This window comes from Lichenostomus cassidix, chromosome 3 (assembly GCF_008360975.1).
Source record: "Lichenostomus cassidix isolate B80296 chromosome 3, HeHo_3.0, whole genome shotgun sequence".
Lineage (NCBI taxonomy): Eukaryota > Metazoa > Chordata > Aves > Passeriformes > Meliphagidae > Lichenostomus > Lichenostomus cassidix.
This window is the reverse complement of record NC_139483.1, coordinates 101,747,900-101,767,705: the sequence shown is the minus strand read 5'-3', so window position 1 is coordinate 101,767,705 and position 19,806 is coordinate 101,747,900. Positions and strand designations below refer to the sequence as shown.

General features: G+C 41.6%; 1 protein-coding gene across 4 annotated transcripts in view; it reads left to right on the top strand.

Annotated features, from left to right (window-relative positions):
- LOC146440317 (zona pellucida sperm-binding protein 2-like) overlaps positions 1 to 19,806 on the top strand; it is a 36,039-nt gene that overhangs the window by 5,211 nt on the left and 11,022 nt on the right. For 2 of the 4 annotated variants that reach the window (XR_014851116.1, XM_085056914.1), the window contains exons 1-21: positions 6,924 to 7,073; positions 7,317 to 7,369; positions 9,452 to 9,544; positions 10,865 to 10,992; positions 11,668 to 11,811; positions 12,420 to 12,515; positions 12,995 to 13,162; positions 13,231 to 13,327; positions 13,419 to 13,642; positions 14,392 to 14,545; positions 14,621 to 14,829; positions 14,917 to 15,034; positions 15,181 to 15,386; positions 15,850 to 15,967; positions 16,509 to 16,678; positions 17,425 to 17,498; positions 17,577 to 17,704; positions 18,147 to 18,336; positions 18,727 to 18,868; positions 19,427 to 19,523; positions 19,665 to 19,737. Coding sequence is in view for 3 of the 4 variants with exons in the window: in XM_085056914.1 (XP_084913040.1) it covers positions 7,048 to 7,073; positions 7,317 to 7,369; positions 9,452 to 9,544; positions 10,865 to 10,992; positions 11,668 to 11,811; positions 12,420 to 12,515; positions 12,995 to 13,162; positions 13,231 to 13,327; positions 13,419 to 13,642; positions 14,392 to 14,545; positions 14,621 to 14,829; positions 14,917 to 15,034; positions 15,181 to 15,386; positions 15,850 to 15,967; positions 16,509 to 16,678; positions 17,425 to 17,498; positions 17,577 to 17,704; positions 18,147 to 18,336; positions 18,727 to 18,868; positions 19,427 to 19,523; positions 19,665 to 19,737 (2,708 nt within the window). In the remaining variant the exon portion in view is untranslated. Of the gene's footprint in view, positions 1 to 6,923; positions 7,074 to 7,316; positions 7,370 to 9,451; positions 9,545 to 10,864; positions 10,993 to 11,667; positions 11,812 to 12,419; positions 12,516 to 12,994; positions 13,163 to 13,230; positions 13,328 to 13,418; positions 13,643 to 14,391; positions 14,546 to 14,620; positions 14,830 to 14,916; positions 15,035 to 15,180; positions 15,387 to 15,849; positions 15,968 to 16,508; positions 16,679 to 17,424; positions 17,499 to 17,576; positions 17,705 to 18,146; positions 18,337 to 18,726; positions 18,869 to 19,426; positions 19,524 to 19,664; positions 19,738 to 19,806 lie in introns of those variants that run through there. The other 2 variants (XM_085056915.1, XM_085056916.1) reach the window with 2 other exon arrangements.

Sequence of the window (19,806 nt, the reverse complement as noted above, 5' to 3'; positions counted from 1 at the left end):
ATTTTTCTCCCATTTCACATGACAGAGAAGGCTTACAATCTGACTCTGGAATATGCACCCTCCAAAACCCCACAGCGCCTAGGAAAGCTTGTGTTTCCTATTTGCTGGTTGGTGAGGACATAACTGCTATTTCATTGACCATGTCATTTGGAATCTGGTGATGTCCATCTTGCCATTTTACTCCTAAAAACTGGATTTCCTGGAGAGGTTGCTTGACCTTACCTTGCTTTATGGCAAAACTGGCCTTCAGAATATTTAATCTCCAAATCACATCCAGAACCTCAAGAGATTTTGGCCCAATACCAAAGAAACCTGAAGAAAAATCCCTAGATTCTTCTATATTCAACTTCTTCTGAATTCTTTTTCTCTCCAGATTGAAGTTCCATTTTTTTTTAACTTTCTCTTCTGCTAAGTGTTTCATTATTTCTGCTCTTTATCTCTATTTTGGAGTAAAACAAATGTCAAACTTTTTACCAGGACATAATGCCATTTTTGACTGAAACTAATGAATGTTCAATGACATTTATTATGGAATGAATAGGAGTATATGAAATACAGAGCAGTATCTCATGACACAATATCTCATTACACAATATCTCATTAAGCCACAAACTTTTCTCTTTCCTGTAAAATACTTACTCTAGAGCAAATTTTCCCTGTATTCACCCAAAGCCAGTGTAAATCTAGATTAATTTAATTTAAAATAATGATGTTACTGTAGAATATAAATGATCTTCCATATTTACCTGGCCATTTTGGGGCACATATTTTGTAGCATATGAGCAGCTCACAAACTCTTTTTGTATCTTGCTGACCAGTGCTGTGAAACATTATTAACCCTGTCATAAATGGGGGATGTAGATACTGGTGTTTAATGAGACTGCCAGGATCACTTAGAAAATCTGAAACAGGATGCCCAAATCTCAGTATAATGTTCTAATTCAGTCTAATGATTCCTGGTTTGTCTTACTGCTCAAGATGAAGAGGGGGAAACAATGGAAGAAGAATTTGGAAGACCCAACACAGCTTTTCATTAGCACAGACTTTCCAGCATTCTGTGGAGCTCAGTTGGAGGTTAAGACCATTTTGCCATTGTGGTCTTATTCATAGGGTAGTCTGCAAATGTGAGACCAGTTCCTTACACTATCCATTGGACAAGATGGGGATGTTCCCAGACTTTTTCCATGTGTTTAGTGGTACTGCATAAAGGTCATTCATCATTTGGCTTTTTATTATTGGAATCTGTTTCCACAGAAGGAGAAAGACTGACAAAAAGCCAGAATTGTTTCCTAACCATCATGAGAAAATGCTTTAACTTAACCCTGAACAGCTGCCAGTTCCAGGGAAAGAAGATGCATCATCTGAATTTAGACTTACCTTCTTCCTCACAAACAATATGGAGCTCTACCAGCACAGCAATACATATAAACACTGATGAAACCGAATACAGTTCCAAATTTCAAAATAAATCAGTCATTAAAAAGAAGTTTTTCACCAATTAGAGTGTACTGGGAACAGATCCTCCAAACTTTGAGAGCCCAATCTGAAACTCACCAAAATCAAAGAGGAACAGATTGTTGTTCATTCAAGACTGCAGCATTAAACATTAGACTTCAATAAATAAGCATAAAAGTGTACTTAAATAAATTGCAATTAGACTTACAAGTTAAATTTTATTAAGAATTCTCTTCTCTTGCTTCTGTATTGCTTCATTTGGACTGCTAAGAAGAAATGGAATTACTTGAACAGATGGAACAAATTTGTTTATTTCAGGTGATTACACACTATTTTCACTTGCTATCTCGGTTGCTACAAAGTCTAATTACTACTGGTATATGGTTGCACACAAAAGAAAATTTCCTACCTTCTTACAGTACCAAAGACATACTAGAAAAGTAAACAATATTGTAAGGTCTCCAAGACTCTACACAAGTAAAGGCAAAATTCCAAATCAGTGAAATATGAGTAGAAATACAGAGAAGTACTGATAGTCACCAAGGAAAAGAAATCTGTCTGAAGAGAAGAAGGATTGAAGATGAGCTAAAAATACAAAAAGATTTTCTCTGTGTGACCCATCTGTATGACAGGAGCTACTTTATGTGTCCATTACTTTGAGGGATACAAATGTGCAAGAGCATCTTCAAATACAGAGAAAGAGAGAGAATGGGAGTGAAGAGTAAAATGTGTTTGTCTGTATTTGAAATAGAGCTAGATCATAGATTGTATTTTCAATTTCAGAACGAGTCATTCTCTCCTTGTTTATTAGCGTCATCAAGTAACCATATATAACTGCATATAGACAAAGAGAGGGTTGCATGGGGGCAGCAATTATTAATGGACATTACTGAATGATAAATAAAGAGCTAGCTCAGAACTGGTATTCATTGCACACAGATGTCTGGACCATGGGCAGATGTCTTAAATCGTCTACACAAAGCGCTTTTGTGCTATCACAGTAATCTAAATTGCTTTGCATTTGGTTCCAGGCATTTCCACACACTGCTCTCCACCACACATAAATTCCTATTCTCAAATCCCATCTAGGCTTCAAGGGCCAAATTACTTCCTGGTGTAACTCTTTGGCTTAATTTGCCTCAGTTTTATTGATGCAGAAAAGCTTTGAGGTTGGTGTTCTCAGTTGCAGGAGAACTCGTACATAACTCAGGTTACAGTGCTGGTTCTGGACAGGCCATTGCCTGCTCCTGGAGCACCATGCTGAAGGAGATGAAAGCACAGGCAGGAAGGAGTAGGGGTGATGCCATAGCTTCCTGCACACTCTGTGTGCAAACCATGGTGTGCTACATAGAACAACATGGTTGTGATCAGTGCTCTTGAGGAGAGGCTTGCTTCACACATCCTGCTGTACCTTATTCGGAGAAGAAAGGGCTCCATAACCCACCTTCTAAAGCTTTAACTCAGGACCTCTGTCCTTTTAAATTATGTCTATCATCACACCTACTGCCCTTGCCTACAGGGGAGCTCAAAGAAAACCACCCATAACTCTAAACAAGGCACTTTCCTGACTCTGAGGTCTTAGAACTACTGCACTCCCACGGCAGGATTGTGCTACACTGCAAATCAAGTCAGTGATGATTTAGGAAATCATTCATATCCCCAGAGGAGGCATATCTTGCAGCAGAGACAGCCCAGCATAAGTTGCTGAGTTTTAGTTAATGGCCTCATTCTATCTAATGTGTCTGCTCTTGCAGATATCACTTACAGATGAACTGTGTATTTTCTGTCTCCCCATTTTTTTACATGGAAAATATTCGCATTAGGCTAGCACATAAATACACTGTCTAGGAACAGAATCGTGGGAGGAGGAGTTAACAGAGAGAGACAGATGAAGTAGTACTTTGAATTTCTTATTTTGCATTGCAACCCTATGGAGAAAATGATTGATGCATTTCCTGATGGACATTTTACAAGGATCACATTAAAAAGGTGAGATTTCAAAATCTCTCTCACTTTTACTATTCCTATTAGCTCAGGATTATCTTTGATGTTAATTTAGTATGCATTTTTGCATACAGACAAAATAGCTTTCCAGGGGTATTTAGCAGCCATATTAGATTGTGTGGACCTTCTTTTTTCCCTCTTGCTCACCTGCTTGCTGTGGGAGAGCTGTCAGTTATCAGCTGAAATGCTGGTAATATTAAGATACCTTGTGCAAGTTGTTAGCGCTGAGAGTACGCATAATACTACATTATTTCTTCCTCTTCTTGCCCTGATACTGATTGAAAGACCAAAAGGAATCCTTTTTCTGTTATACTGGACATTTCGGCCATATAGTTTGAGTAAAGCCTTTTAGATTTCACTTAATCTTTAGCAATTAAAACTGTGACAGACAAGACCTCTTGCTTTCTTCCACAACCCAGAAACATAAAAGTGTAAAGAAATTAATCTACAATTGATGAGTTAAAAAAAAAGGAAAAAAAAAAGAAAAAGAAGGAAACAAGGAGTTACTGAGAGTGACTGAGAGTGGGTAAACTAGATGGGTAATGTTTTCAATAACACTGATAAGGCTGTGTTGCAGCAGAATTACTGCAATTCTTCTTTCATTCTTCTTTCATTCCAGTAAATGGTTGTTAATTATTGTGATACTGTTTAAACTGCAAGGTGTGAATAAGACACCTCTAGAATTCCATTTTGCCCTGTAACCTCAGCCTGCATGTGAGTATAGGCAGATTGAAGAATTAATGGAAACATGTCTGGAATCTGTTTGGAACAGAAAAGCATAAGCAACCTTGGCACTGCCAGGAGCCAAGGTTACCATTACGTGTGATGTGCTTGTCAACAGTGCAGATCTTCAAATGTCAAATGGATTTCATGCAAACTAGCTGAAATCTCAGGCACTTGCTCGGTAGCACCTAACAGCAAGCTCTGGAAAACAATCCTTTTGTAATATTGTAAAAGCTCACGGTCTGGTGAAATAAATCCTTAACTCCAGTGGTCTCAGCTCCAACAATAATAAACAGGGTCATGCTATCCAATATTTAAGCCCTGACTGCCTGATCATGGGCTTATTTATTATTAGAACCCATTATTTATATAATACCCTTGATGGATAGTACTTCTCAGGAAAGCTCCCTCTAAAGGTAAAAATATATAATATAAGGAATTTCAGAAGGAAACAACTGCAAAATAAATCAGTTGGGAATAACACTTGTTTCTGGAGTAAAATCCACCATTTTGGAGCACGGCAAAGTTTGGTTTTCACATTCAATTAATTTTTTTGATACTCTTGAAGACGTGTGACGGGTTCACTGAAGTTAGCCGTGACAGCAGCACAAATACAAGTCAATGTTGCGATGCTGTGCAGTCTGTGCTCGGTTTAAGGAGCCCCGAGCAGAGGCACAGCCCGCGCTGCGCTCCGGGAAGGCGCCGGGAGCGGAGCAGCAGCCGGGCGATCCTGCGGCTCCCTCTCCAGGACATCGCGCTTAACGACAGAGAAATCCTCCAGCTCTGCGCCTCCTGCCGCCTTCCCACGGGCACAGGAAGGAGCAAACCCCAAATGCCACAGGCATGAGCCTAGGACAGAAGAATCCCCGATGTAAGGTTGGTTTCGATATGAAACGCAGTGAGAGAGGGATGCGGGCAGTTCTGAGCACTCCTTAGGAAACGCTGCCAAGCATCAATAGTGCTCAGCACTTACAGACAACGTGAAAAGACAGCACAACAGCCCCTTGGCTCACTCTGTCACCTGGCTGCCCTCTGACCATCAGCAGCTCAGCTCAGCAGCCCCAGGAACATCCCACTGCCACACATCACTGGCGGTGACCAGAATGCCCTCCTGCCTGCCATGTGGTGGGAAATGACACTGACACAGACTCAGGGCCCAAGGTGTGACTTCTCTGCCTTCAGCAGTAGCAAAGGCAGCATCCTTATCTTGGATCTGTCTGTGGTCAGATTCACTCCTCCACAGTTTTTGGGTTCATTTTCTCCAAACTTGAGGATAATTTCTGCTCTAGGTGTCCTAGAGGTCACCCAGAAAGAAAGTTCTTCATTTAATTTGTGACACACCTCAGTCTCCAGCTATGTTCCCTTTTACTGTTAGTTTTGACCTCTTACCTTACAGGGCAACAGTTCCTTTCTAATTTTTAACCCAAGTGCCTTAAGACTGCATTTTACACATTTTCTTCTTGCAGACTTCAACTGCCTAGGGAAGGCTATGCAAAATCCTCACCAGAGGAGGCAGGGTGAATTGGCTGTGGGTGGCAAGATTTTCATAGCAGGGGTGCTACAGGGGTGGCTTCTGTGAGAGGTTGCCAGAAGTTTCCCCCATGTCCAATAGCCAATACCAGCCAGCTTCAGGACAGACTTGCCACTGGCCAAGGCTAAGCCCACCAGGGATGATGACAGCATATCTGGCATAACAGAGTTAAGAAGGGGGAAAAAAGCCCTATGCAACTACAGCCAGGAGACAGGAGTGAGAATATGTGAGAGCAACAGCCCTGCAGACCCAAGGTCAGTGCAGGAGGGGCAGGAGGTGCTCCAGGCTCTGGAGCAGAGATTCCACTGCAGCCCATGGGGACCCACACTGGAACAGTCTCTTCCTGAAGGACTGCATCCCATGGCAGGGATGCATGTTGGAGCACACTGGAGCTGTTTGTGAAGAACTGAAGCCTGCGGGAAGGACTCATGTTGGAAAAGTTCAAGGAGGACAGTTTTTTGTGGGAGGGACTCCATGCTGGAGCAGGGGAAGGAGTCCTTCTGTGAGAAGTTCTCCTGAGAGGGAAGGAGTGGCTGCAGCCACCATTCTCTGTTGCCCTGTGCTGCTGATGGGGAGGAGGGAGAAAAATTGGAAGTGGAGTGCAGGAAGAAGGAATGGGTAGGAGCAAAGGGCTTTTAAATTCCAGTCGTTGTTTGTTTTTTTCTATTATCTTCCATTGATTTCATTGGCAGTAAATTAGACCAGTTTTCCCAAGTCAAATGTTTTGACGTTGATGGTCACTGGTGACTGATCTCTCCCTGTCCTTACCTGAACCCACAAGCCTTTCCTTATATTTTCTTCCCCCTACCCAGCTGAAGAGGGCACTTGACATCCAGCCAGGGTCAACCCACCGCACAAGAGCACAGTAGCTGTGAAACAATGGATTACTTCCTGCTTTACCAGAATAGCACCAGTTTCACAGAATCACAGAACACTGAATTGGAAGGGACCTACAAGGAACATCAAGTCCGACTCTTGAGTAAATGGCCCAGACAGGGATCAAACCCACAACCTTGGCATTGTTAGCACCCTGTTCTAGCCAAATGAGCCTTGAGAACCTGACAGTCAGGAGCTGACAGGCCTGAAAATAGAGAGACCTAGGAGTAGATTTAATCAGTAAAGCAAATAACCAGGTGATGTGAATTACAGGTTCATAATTAAGAGGATAAACAGCTGAAAAGGGGTTTCCTCAGTATAAAGGTGGCAGCCTTTATATTTAACCCAATATTAAGAAGCCAGAAAGGCTTTGATTTCCATGCAAAGCAAGAAAGGAGATTTCTGTTTGTGTGGGGCTACAAAGGGAAAATCACCACACGTAGAGGCTGAGCAAATGCATGATGGAGCTGAGTCTGGTGCAGAGGTGAGAGGTCTATGGCTGCCAAACATAAATGGTCTTACTTAAAGCATTAAGTGTATTAACCTGTCTGGATTACCTTCCCTAATGATGACTAAGGAAATCCCATTTTCTCATTTCCTAGTCTAGAACAGTTGCTCTAAATTTAAGACTAGTTTAATATTCTGAGGACAACTTTCTGAACAAGAAATTTGTTAGCAAGCTGCTATCACAGCTGAAACTGCTGCTAATCCCTGTCTTCTCTTACAGATTGTTACTAGCAGGGATATTATTTTCTGGCCTGTGGACTCAAGAGACACCAGGTAATGCTGCTATAAACTGATTTCACATCAGTTTCTAGGCTTTTTCATAGATGAATCTAGACTTATGCATGTGTTTCAGGAGAGTCTGGAGCTCTTTCGGCAGCCTTGCATGTTTTTCTGAGAAACTTTAAACATACAGGAACTTCTTGTAAACTACACTCCTTAGTTTTATTTGTCACCATATTAAGCAAAAGTTTCTACTTTTCCTCACTCTGGTAACAAGTACTGATGAATTAATAAGGACTTTATTCTTATTTTCTTGAGTGTAGTTGTTGTTAGTCACCATACAATATATAAGGTCTTTCATCATAATTTGACCCAGCTGGTAGCTAAATACCAGGCAGCTTTTTGCTTATTCCCTGTCCCCTCCCACCCCAATGGGAGGGAGAATCAGGAAAACCTCATGGATTGAGAACAATATTTTAATAATTGGAACCAAGTATTGGAACCAATATTAATCTTAATAATACTACTTTTAATTTTTTAAGTTGTGAAGCCTAAAAAAAACTTGTGTTGAACAATGCAGTTACTCATCATCTGCTGACTGATGCCCAGTCTGTCCCTGAGCAGTGATTGGTGCCTCTCAGCCAACTCCCCCCAGTTTATATGTCAGCCATGGCACTCTTGTATGGAATATACATTTGGCCACTTCAGGTCAATTGTCCCCACTGTGCTACATCCTGGCTTCTTGTGCACCTCTTCCCCAGGGCATGAGCCACTTGAAAAGTCTTTGGTTTCTTGCTAAACACTGCTCAGCAACAACCACAACTTCAGTGTGCTATTAACATAATTCTTGCACTGAGTGCAAAATACAGCTCTGTACCAGCTACAAGGAGGAGAATGAACTCTATCCCAGCCAAAACCAGGACTAAATATTATAAAAAGATCTGTGATTTGCCTCAGATGAAAGAGTTTTCCTAGCCAAAAATGCCTCCTTAAGAAACAGAGCTGGTCCTGGAGCAGCAGATGCAGAGAGCTATGTCAAGGACTTCTCATTGTGCGTCCAACACAAAACATATTGGCAATTCCCAAATATCAAAGTAAATAGATACTGGAGAAGGTTTTATCCATCTTGGAGCAATTATACAGCTTCTGCACTGAATCCAGTTGGTATCTTTGAGTATGAGTGGAATAGTGTCATGTTCACCAGCATCTGTCTGCTGCTCCTTAGTGTGAACATCTCTGACATAGGAATTGCATCACTAGTTAGCTTCAGGCTATGGTGCTGAACCTTCTAGGAAAAAGAATCCTCTCAGCTCTTAACACGTGCCATTATTATGAAAGATCTAGTTGGTGTTAGCTCATGATGCCACAGAAACTCCTGTTTGAAGCAACAAATCTATGTTTGTTAGAAGTGCATGTCAAATGAGAAGTCTCTGGTCTCCAGTCCTACCCTTAGAACAGTTTGTAGCTCCTTCCTGCCTGTAAGAGGTTTGGGAGCCATGGCCTGGTTTATGCTGTGGTGATAGCTTGGGACTAAGCTTCTCAAGCCATCACCTTTGCTCCTGTGTTGTTCTTTCCCAGAACGAGCCAGCTGGCTTTTGGTACTGGTATTGGGCAAGTGGCCAGGGTGGGCTGATGGACAGATAATGTGGCTGCTCCCCATCCAAACTGGCTTTTGTCTCTTCTTGTGAATAGAGGGGTATGGGGGGAGGTTTCTGGTTATTTTGTGGTTTGTTTATGGGGTTTTTTTGGTTGGGATTTTTGGTTTAGAGGTTGGGGTTTTTCTCTTTTCAGGAGTGTGTAGGCCTTTCATAATCTGTTTTATTTCATCTAAGGTGTCCTTATTGGGGCAGTCAATCTAGTACCTTTTTGTCCCTGTTCCAAAGTCCTGTTTCCATGACTGGCTCTTGCAGGTAGCATTGCTAAATTATCAGACACCATTACTACTAGGATACTAATTTTGGTGCTAGCTTTTCTCCTGGGATTACTGCCAGTATAAATACAACCTCTAACGCCTACTGGCCAGAGATGTATGACTTTCACAACACTGACTTTATAAACCAACCTGGGAAGTAGCAGATTTGTTTGTATCTTATTTTGAATCCCCTACTTACCAACCTTTCAATACATTCAACACAGGACGCATTAGTTCAGAGTGCTTGGGGAACCTTCTGAGGATAACACTGAGTGCAGAATACTCTGAGGACAAATACTTGTCTCTTTCTATTGTTGGTAAGTTGATATAGAAGAATTTGGAGAGAATTACACATGGGAAATTGTTTAAAATTTGGAGATCCTTCTGTACTACATTTCTCTGATTATTCTACTATTATAGAGCTTAGTAGGTTGGATCTCATTGTAAGTAAAGCCAACTGCTGCCTTGATTTCTGTAGAGCCTTTAATGTGGACTTTGTTTTTTTTGATAACTTAGCCATGATTAGACTTGATTTTGCCATCTTTGGACTTGAAATGCACATGGTAGTTCCTAGGCATGTTAAAACTGGTGGATTTCCGTTGTGATAAGAATGTTCTCCAGCAACAGCACATACTATTCTGAAAGTCCACTACCTGAAGCTGGCACTATATTACTTATTTTTGCACTAGTGGCTTTTCACCTTCTTGGCTTCAGCTTGGGGGAGGCAAATACTTAATGAAGTTTAAGAAAAATCAGCTGGGCTCTCTAGCTATGGACTTAGTAGTCAGCAAGTGGTGCTTTTCAGTGGAAAAGCACCACAGAATGCCCTGGAAGGGCACAGTGATACAACTTTTGGGCTATAAGCACCTACTGTAAGATTACATGTATAAAATGTAAACTTGGCTTTGAATAAGCTCTCCACACCATTCATTTTTCTAGAAGGTTAAACTTGTGTCAAAACCCACTAAAAATATGGTTTTTGTTCAAGCATTTTCACTCATACACAAAGACACTCTGTCACTCGGATACATACATCTTAAATTCATAAAACAATGATCTTTGGAAGGAAAAACCCAAAACAATAAAAACTCAAAACTATAAAAACAGTTTAGTGGACTTAAAACATTCAAGCTAATTTTTAGTGTGTTCATAATCCTGGTGGATTGTCTCCTGAAGAGACTCTGCTGGGCAGGATCAGAGAAACATGAACCTGTGCCAGGCACAGGTCAGCCTCCTGATGTTGCTGTTGTCATCTGTCAATCTGCTGTTGTTGATCTGTCAGTCCTGTCAGCTTTGACTCTGATGACCCATCTGACTGTTCTCTGCTTACTGGGGGTTTCACCCCTTTAGGATTTACTATCTTTCCATGTTGCAGACTATGTCATTTTTTTTTTTCCCTCTTCAGTCCTTCAGCTGCAAGTGTTCCCTGTCCCAGTCTGCCTGCAATTTCACCTTTCTTTCTTTCTGTAGACTTTCACAGCTCTTTCACCACTTTGTAATTCTCTGAGGCCAGGGGATGCAGCTGGGCTGTCTCAGAGCAGGTTCAGCTGAACCCTGGGGCCAGAGCAGGTTATCTCAAGGAGTTTACAGAACATGAGTTATACTTGTTAATACAGCTCTTTGCTGTTTGCCCATAGATCGTTCTGGCATAGCCTGGGAGCTCAGTGAGGCCATGGCAGCACAGTGTGGCTATACAGTCACTTACAGCACCTGGAGCAGCATTGAGTTCCGTGCTTCAGCACTGAGCTGCCATTCTCGCTTGGAGGTAAGTCTGTTGCAGACATTTTGACTACAGTGCTCTTGTACTCCAACTTTATGTGAGAAATGACCAAATTATTGATGGCCATTAATTGGGGTGTCATAATGTCTTGATTATCTGTTAGCAGAAAATCATTTAATTCTCTTCAAATGTATGCAGAGGTCTGAGAATATTCCATGGTACTGCCATTTGGATGGCCTACAGATGAGCACATGAAGTATATCACATGTGCCCTTGAAGGGCAACTGTTTTCCCTGGATAACAACAGGGAATTCCATCTGGCAGTTTTGTTGTGCTCTGCCCTAATAATATTTAGTGTCTTGAGACATATCAGGGTAAGAACTCAAGCTTTGGTTGCTGGCTCACTGCTACTATGTCATAAAACATTAAATCACCTATAGTTTATTTGGTTTGGTTTTTCTTACTGTCCACTTCTGGTGGTATGTGAAAGGAACAAATCTGCTGCCCAAAGAATTTATGTTCCTGTGTAGCTGAACACCTTTATGCATATATCTTATGTAGCTAATGAAGTTAAAAGTGATAATGCTTCAGTATGGAGTTGCTCTTCTGTGCAGAGGCTAGTGGGTGTGTTTTCTGTTTTGACTTTTGGGTCACAAGGATAGGTGGAGCCTAACTAGGGAAAATCATTCTAACAAGTAAATGCTCCCTTTGACCATGCAGAAAGATGTGTTCACAGTAACTATACAAATCAAAGCAGCTCATACACCTGATATGAAAAATGCTACAACTCATCTGAAAAGTGCAAGTTGCCATTATGGTCCATGGAGTCCCAGAGAGTTAATATGCGAAAGTAACTACATGGAGGTAAGTACTTAAGGGACAGTGCTAAAAGTAAGGAGGTAAATACCACGAGATGCCCTCTTAAATTCTGTTTCCAATACATATTCCTAGAATCCAATCAGCTTTAGACTGCCCCACCACGAGGGAGTGCACGGCATGCATCTTGAATTGAGCGATACATTTATATTATGATTGTCTAGCCTATATTAGCAGTAATAGCTAATAAATCTGTGAAATGGTATTCAAAGGGTTAAGCTCATGGATTGAACTCGCTGAATGTTGCCCCAACAAATCTTATTTGAGACAGAGATGTATACTTCCTAAAGGAAGTTTCCCTGATCAATTTGCTGGGGAGAAATGCACAAGGAGAAGTGGACTCCTCTGGGAAGAGGACATGGGAGTCAAGAAAAAAACTCCTGGTCTTAAGAGGAAATAGGAAGTAGAAGATAGGTGGAAAATAAAAAGAAACTGAAATCAAGCAGACTATAGATAATACACCAGGCATGGTGGCATCTCTGCCTAGGAAATGCTGGTTTCCCTTGAAAAAGACTTGTGGGCTGTTGAAGACAAGTCAACAAGTGCTATCAGCAAACCCCTTACAGATTTTTATTTTTTTTTTTTTTCCCCTTCAGGTTTCTGTCAGGAGGGAAATTCCACAGACTATAAAAGACTTCATTCAAGATGAGCTTGAGAATTGGACTCCTGTCTTTCCAGAAGTAAAACTACTGGTTTTCTTCCTATTAAAAGCTAGTGCTACCTCTGGCACAACCATCGTATAACCACACAGTACTTTCACAAAGTACTTAAGTGGAAATAGCAGAACTTCTGTAGCAAGTGGTTTTAGCATATTTTTATAGATTAGAAATACAGACATCTGTCTGTAAACCATGTCTCCAAGGAAGAAATAGAGTTTCCCCCAGGCAAGAGATTGTGAAAAAAAATTTAAGACCCTATGGCCCAGAAAATAATTGTGAAGAGGCTTTTTTTCTTCTTGCAGCAGTGTAGTTAGTGCCATTAGTTAATCTCTGATGCCCTTAATGTGGAAAGTTTTCTGTATGTGTGAGGTGAAGAAATCTGGAGGGGTATCCCACCAGCAAAATTTAAAGTAAAGCAACAAAACTGCTGGGTTATTCAATACAGTAAATCATTCAATGCAGTAAACTGTTACTTTGAACATCATGTTTAAACTATTAATTTCTCTGGGTAGGCAAAAGCAGAAGAAGCCTCATTATGGCAAACAGTATTTCATCAGCCAGAAGAAAAAAGGGCTCTGCTTGTGAGCAATGCTTGGAGTACAGGCTGTGGACTCAATGCCACAGACTCTAGGGTCCTGCTGCGAGTGCCGTACAATGCTACCCAAGTTCAGCTGGTCAAGGTTGGTGTGCTTCTTCTGGCCCAAAAAACTGCCAGGCTGTGCAGGCCTAACCAGATCTCTTCCTTCAGGATCAGGGAATTACCTTTTCTGTGGTGAGATCAAGTACATTTTACAAATACCAGTGGGTGATCCTGATGGTGGATACTGCTGTGGCATGTCCTGTAGGTAAGGAGTGTGGTTCCCTCCTCCAATGCCAAAATGTACATGGACAGACTCATGGCTAATGAGCTGACAGCTTTCATGTCTTGTCCCTAAGATGGTGTGGACTACATGAACAAAACAATCACCTGGACTGTTCCAAAGTATATTCCACCACTCTCTGCTGGAGTGACTCACTTTAAGGATGTGCTTGTGGAAGCTGGTGTGGATCTACACAAACTCTCTGCCAAAGAAATGGCTTCCAGGAAATATGTGTTATTGAATGAATTAAATGCAATTACGATGAAGATTCCAATAGGTGCAGAAGGTGGTTATTACAAGGTCAGTGACTTACACTAGGTGCCAGGAAAGCAATATTCTGGGATTTCTGTTTGTTTTCTGATGAGAATTAATTCTTCATCTTTTTCCTTTCAAATGAAAGAAGGGAGTGAGGGAGAAAAATGGGTTTGTTAAAAACTCCAGAAGTCCTGACCAAAGATGGTTTTTGTAATCACCACTTTATGAAGAACTGCTTTTCTTGCAAGCACAGATAGAATCCTCCACAGATATATATATATTTGTGTCTTTCCTCAGGTTATCACAGAGCTTTCACCTATTAGTCCTGATGCCATTCTCCTTGGAGATGGTCCTAACTGGATTATAAAGCATGCATGAATTCTGTTGGATTTTACAGAGACCACTTAAGAGAATGGGAATAACCCCTTAGTCCAGCAGACTGTGTGCTATTGGAATGGGGTGGGACTCCACATATACATCTAGTTGCTTGGGGAAAACTGGGTTCTGGGCAAATGTAGCAATTCTACTTTCAAGGAAGTTGCAGGAGCAGCCCTTTCACTGTAAAATAGTCCCTTGCTGCTTTGAAGCTTGAGAGTGGGAAATAATTTTCTGAAGGATGTCTGACTTTTGAGTATTCTGAGATAATCTAAACTCACAGGGATACAAGAGTTCAGGATTCCTCAGCAGAAAGGGCAACTGGTTGGAAGCTGTATCTTTAGCTGACCTTGAGATGCTGGAACATATTTTTAATGTAAAATTGCACTATACTAAAGGGTGCTGATTTGAAATTCTAGACTTCTGTGAGCAATGGACAGCTTGGGACAAAATACACCATCAGCCTGTTCTTGGAACACCAATGGGAAGATGACAAATGGGGACTAACCAAACATATTATTACCAAGGAAATAGAAACACCCTTCAAACAAGTAGAAGTTGCTATAACCAATAGTAAGTAGCTGAACACTGAATTTACTGAATATTTTGGTACTGTTAAGAGCTTAATGCTGTTCTGTTCCATTTCAGATTCAAATCTGAGTGTGAGGCTAATGAATGTGACAGTGGGATCATTCCTCCCAGATGTGGAACTTGTGAATTTAACCATTGAGGGGGTTACTGTGGCTGTACCTGAAGCTATTCAGCATGGCTACCTAATACACAGGATCACATACACTAATGGAAGCAAAGCATATGTAATACAAGTCCCACTTGATGCACCAAGTGTTAAGAAGGAGGTGTGTACTAAGTCCCTGCAGCATCCCATGGTATAGAAATGATGAAATCTCTTGGTGATTTTTCATGTCCCAATATGATTTTCCTAGTACATGAGAGAGGACATGAGAGCATATACCCTGAATGTCACACTCTCATTCATCACCCATCCATCAAGTGAGACCTTTGTCGTCCCAGTCATTGCACTGTCAGCTGTGAAAGATGCAGGTAAACTTTGTGGAACTTGGGCAAAACTGTACCAAACTGGCTGTGATCTCTGCTGTCAGCTGGGCTAATTTCAGCCAGGGATACTGACAGTCCCCAGGAGCTCTATTAAACTGATGGCAGCTGGCTGACTCTTGGCTGTTTTCCAGTACTGCCCAGTGCAAGAGGATTTTGTGATGGGAGGAACATTCATCTCATTGTCACTCACGGAAATGTGGACCAAAACTGGCTACCTTTCATCTCAGACTGGCACCTGACCCCAGAGGCTGCACAGAAGTACAACTACAGTCTGAGGGACAATGGCACTCATTTGACAATCTCTGTCCCTTTCCTTTCTTCTCATGTGAACTATGAGGTAAAGCTGCCAACATGTAGCCACTAAAAGACTTGTTCTAGCTGTGAGATGTCAAAATGACACCATATGTTCTTGAAAGTAAAATGAAGCTTCTCTTTGAGACAGACTTCAAAGGTATAATGGAGGATTATTTTCTGCCCTTGTAAAAAAACTTTAATTTCCCTTGGTAAATGTTGGCAGAAAGGGGAAGAGAAAAAAGAACATATTCTGTGTTTACTTTAATGCTGAGCATCTTTAATGACAACTATACATGCAATGGAGTTTGTATGACATTCTATTGCAAAAAAAACCTGAAAAAGGTCATTGTGTGAACTTCTGGATTAAAAAGATGCATCCTGTGAATTTGACTTTGCTCAAGCACCATTACCTTTGGCTTGTGATAACCTGCCCTCTTAGTTTTTGGATGCTTTATTTGAACAGTGTGTCTTTATTCTCTTATATAACCTGTGATTGTCATCTCTAGGGCTTTCATACCTCTGCAATAAAGGCTTCACTCTACTTAACCTTGAAGGATGGCATCACCTTGGCTCAGAGGAGCAACTTCTCAGTTTCCTGCATATTTTCACCTTCGGAGCTAATACGTAATATGTTGGGGATTAGCAGTTAATGCTCTTTGAGTTGCAAAACTAAGCCATGCAGTCTGAAATGTTTCTAGGGTTTTTAGTTGTGTGGCACTCTATTTACCTGTCAGATTTCCTACCACTTAATATACCTGGAGGCAAGTCAAATTAAATGTTGGAGTGACTATCCTGCCTACAGGATACAGTACAGGAGCAGGGGAAGGAGGTGGGAAATACTACTTTCCTTTACTCCTCCAAAATCAAGAAGCTTTAAGGGGTTTTTTTATTATTATTTTGAGAGTTAAATTTTATTATTATTTTGAGAGGTGGGGGGTTTGGTGAATGGAGGGAGAATCAGCCTATGAATCAGTCATTCTAAAGCTACTCATTGCTATTAAATGTACTGAATATCTTGGCTAGAAGAATCATTTTGAAGAGAGTGAAAGCTCCCTGTGAGTTGCCAAAAGAACTTGCCAGAAAATCCATGCAGAGCATCTTTGTTTTTAGGCTACAAAAGGCGTTTGAATCCTGATTTGTGTGAAAATACATATTTTTCTTTCAGAATGCCTGCCCAATGGCACTGTGATTATTACTGCAATAAAGCTGGTAGGTGGTGAAGAGCTGGACACTGGTCTGCCTGTCTTGAGGGACAGACAGTGCAAACCCAGTCTGGTGACAGAGAAGACTGCAACCTTCAAATTCAGTGTGAACACTTGTGGAACAAGTAGAAGGGTAAGGACATAGTCCCATGAGGTTTAATCTGCACTGGGGTAGAGTTATTGCTAAAACTCTGGCAGGAATTCAGAGGTGAGCAGAAGCTGCATGGAAGTCACAGCAGAAACCAGCACAGTAGTAATCTCTACTCTTTCTGAGCATACTAAATTTAGTTAAACAGAAGTTCTTATTTAGTAAAAATGTTTTTTCAAGGTCAGAGGTGCTTTCTGAAACTAGCCTTCAGTTTGGCACCTCTGAATTATTTAGTGGTGAGCTTGAATGTGAGTCTGCACTGGTGAGATATGCTTGTATGCCTTGCAGAAGCTGGTTGGGTACTGCTAATGACTACATGGCCAAAGCCTAGAGTGGGCACTCTTCCTACCATCAAATACTGTACAAATAGAAAACAGACAAAATAAAAAGGTAACATGCCTAAATTCAGATCATAAAAAAGCTTTCTTCTGCAGTGTTGCATCTCATTCTACTCACTGATTCAATAAACAGACACAGCTGATGTTTTTCTCAGGCCCCATGCACTCCCTTTCTAGTGTGTTAAGTCATATTCAAGCTAACAAACTTTATTCTTGCCTATGGCATAGCTGTCAGCTATGTCAGCTTTAGTTCAGTGGGCACTGGGCTGTTGGCCAGTAACTTCTTGCTATTTCTAAAACTCTGCCAGTCAAGTGGAGGGATGTAGATATTGTGCCAAACACAAATCAAACTCTAATGTAAGTGTCCTGTTTGTGATGGTGAATACCTTTCAGTTCAACAGCACAGCTGTGACATATGAAAATGAGGTACTCTATTTCAGACCTGGCAATGATACACCCATATACCGGTAAGTGTCATTCCCTAAAGAAAGATCACACACGTTGTTTTGTTTGTAAAAAAATTAATGCTAAATCTCTTCTCTCAGGCTGAAATTTCTCTGCTCATATCCAGTCAGGCAGGCTGCTGATGTCCAACATGAATCTAAGAAGAACACACCACCCACTATTAAGCCAGGGTCTGGCTGTCTCGCTCTTTCATTGAAGCTTTTCAAAGGTAACATTTATGAGTTACTGCTGTAAAATGATACCTCTGCCAGCAGAAAGGGCTGGCTTAAGCTTGAACCAAACACTCACTGACTGGAGTGATGAAGTTTCTACTTGATGAACTCACCCTTGATGAAGTTTCTTATTAATTTTCCCTTTTCAGTACCTTTACTGAGACGATTTTGAATTAAAATCTTACTCTAATGGCTTTTTGCAGAGGGAGTTTCTCGCTTCTGGATCCTCAGAGCCAAGGAATGCAGTTGAGGTTTTTGCTTTCATTGCTGGTTCCTGTTTTCTTGCCATTCTATCCCCATTTCTTGACATTTATATGCTGTCCCAGGTTTTAGTATTACTGTGCCAGAGTAAATGGTAGTGGGAAAAAGAGTGAAGAAGAAAGTTTGTGAATACTTACTCAATAAAAAGGAAACTCTAATATCAATACTCTCTTGCAGATAAATCCTATTCAGAGCCCTACCAGGGATCAGAATATCCTGTGATAAAATACCTGGGGGAAGCCCTGTATTTTGAAGTTGAACTGCTTCAGCCTAGAGATGCAAGATTGGACCTAAACCTGGATGATTGTTGGGCTACCAACTCCCAAAGCCAGAACGGCCTTCCCCAGTGGCACATCCTTATACATGGGTGAGGAGGGTTTCCTTTCTCTGTTTGGTAACTGTTCAGCACGAGGTGCTGTAGCTTAGGTGGGAGGAAAGGGGAAGAGGCAGAAGTCAGCTTGGATGCAATTGCTGCTGGGCTGTGGGGCATGTGTTGGTGTCAGCACAGTGGCTGTGCCTTCTCGGGGCAGCAGGTCATGGGAGTGCTTCTGGCTAAGAGTTCTGGATGGAAAGAAAGAGCAGGAAGCAGCCCTGACTGGCCAAATGCAGGGATCATGAACTGGTGAGGCTCTATTCATTCCCCTATGGCCCATGGAAAAGGGAGAGGGAAGCTCCTCTGTATTTTACCTCCTTGCTGTGTTTGAAGATCTGGTTGAAGGTTTAGATTAAATATGTTTTCTTTCACTTTCCCAAACAGGTGTGAAAACAAAAAAGACTTCTACAGAACTGTCTTCCACAAAGTTAATTACAGCCTCAGAGTAAAATTTCCTCAGCACCTAAAGAGATTTGAAGTGAGGATGTTCACCTTTATCCGGGGCACATCTCTGTTGCAAGAGCAGGTGAGATGTCTGTGTTCTGTCAGGAGCTGCTGGCAGAGCCCAGGGTGGTGCATGCAGCCTCTGTTATGTAAGAGCTCTGGTGGCCAGCTGCTGCCTGGGGCTATTGGCCACCTCCTTGGAGGCTTATCCCTCTGGGAGGGGTGGATAAAGACTGGCCACTTTTGTTCAGTTCACAGAACAAAATTATAGAATCATTCAGGTTGGAAAAGACATCAAAGATCTTCAAGTCCAATCTTTGAATACCATCATGCCCACTGAATCATATTCAGAAGTGCCACATCTACTCATTTTTTGGTCACTTCCAGGAATAATGACTCTACCACTTTCCTTGGGAGGCTGTTCCAATGACTACCCATTTTTTTCAGTGAAAAAACTTTTACCTAATATCCAACCTGAACTGCTCCTGATGCAATTTATGGCCATTTTCCCCTTCTCCTGCAGCTAGTTGCCTGGGAGAGTAGGGTAGCCCCCACCTGCTTTCATATCCTTTGGGGTCAGTGTACATGGGATTCCAGATAAGACTGCCCTAAACATGATCTAAATATTCTTGTCTTGTAGCTGTATTTCCACTGCAGTGTGGTGATCTGCAACACTAAGCAACAGCCTTTAGGTGTTTTTTGTCCAAGGAGATGCAGTCCTGGCAAACACAGACTTGGTAAGAACACAGGCAAGTCTCAAGTCTCTCCGGAGCCTTTGCTCAGCAGTTTGGCACATGCTCTCATGAGTTGTGTCAGGTCACAGACTGCTAGTCCTACAGTATGCTGTACAGAGAATTAAAAGCTGACGTGTCTTACAGCCCACAGTGCACACCCACATGGGCAAGTGTCATCTGGACCAGTGCTTTTTAGGAAGGAAAACAACCAGTGGAGGTTGGTTTCACTTTTAAATTACACTACTGTTACACCAAGTGTATTGCTGCTGTGACATAACAGACTTGT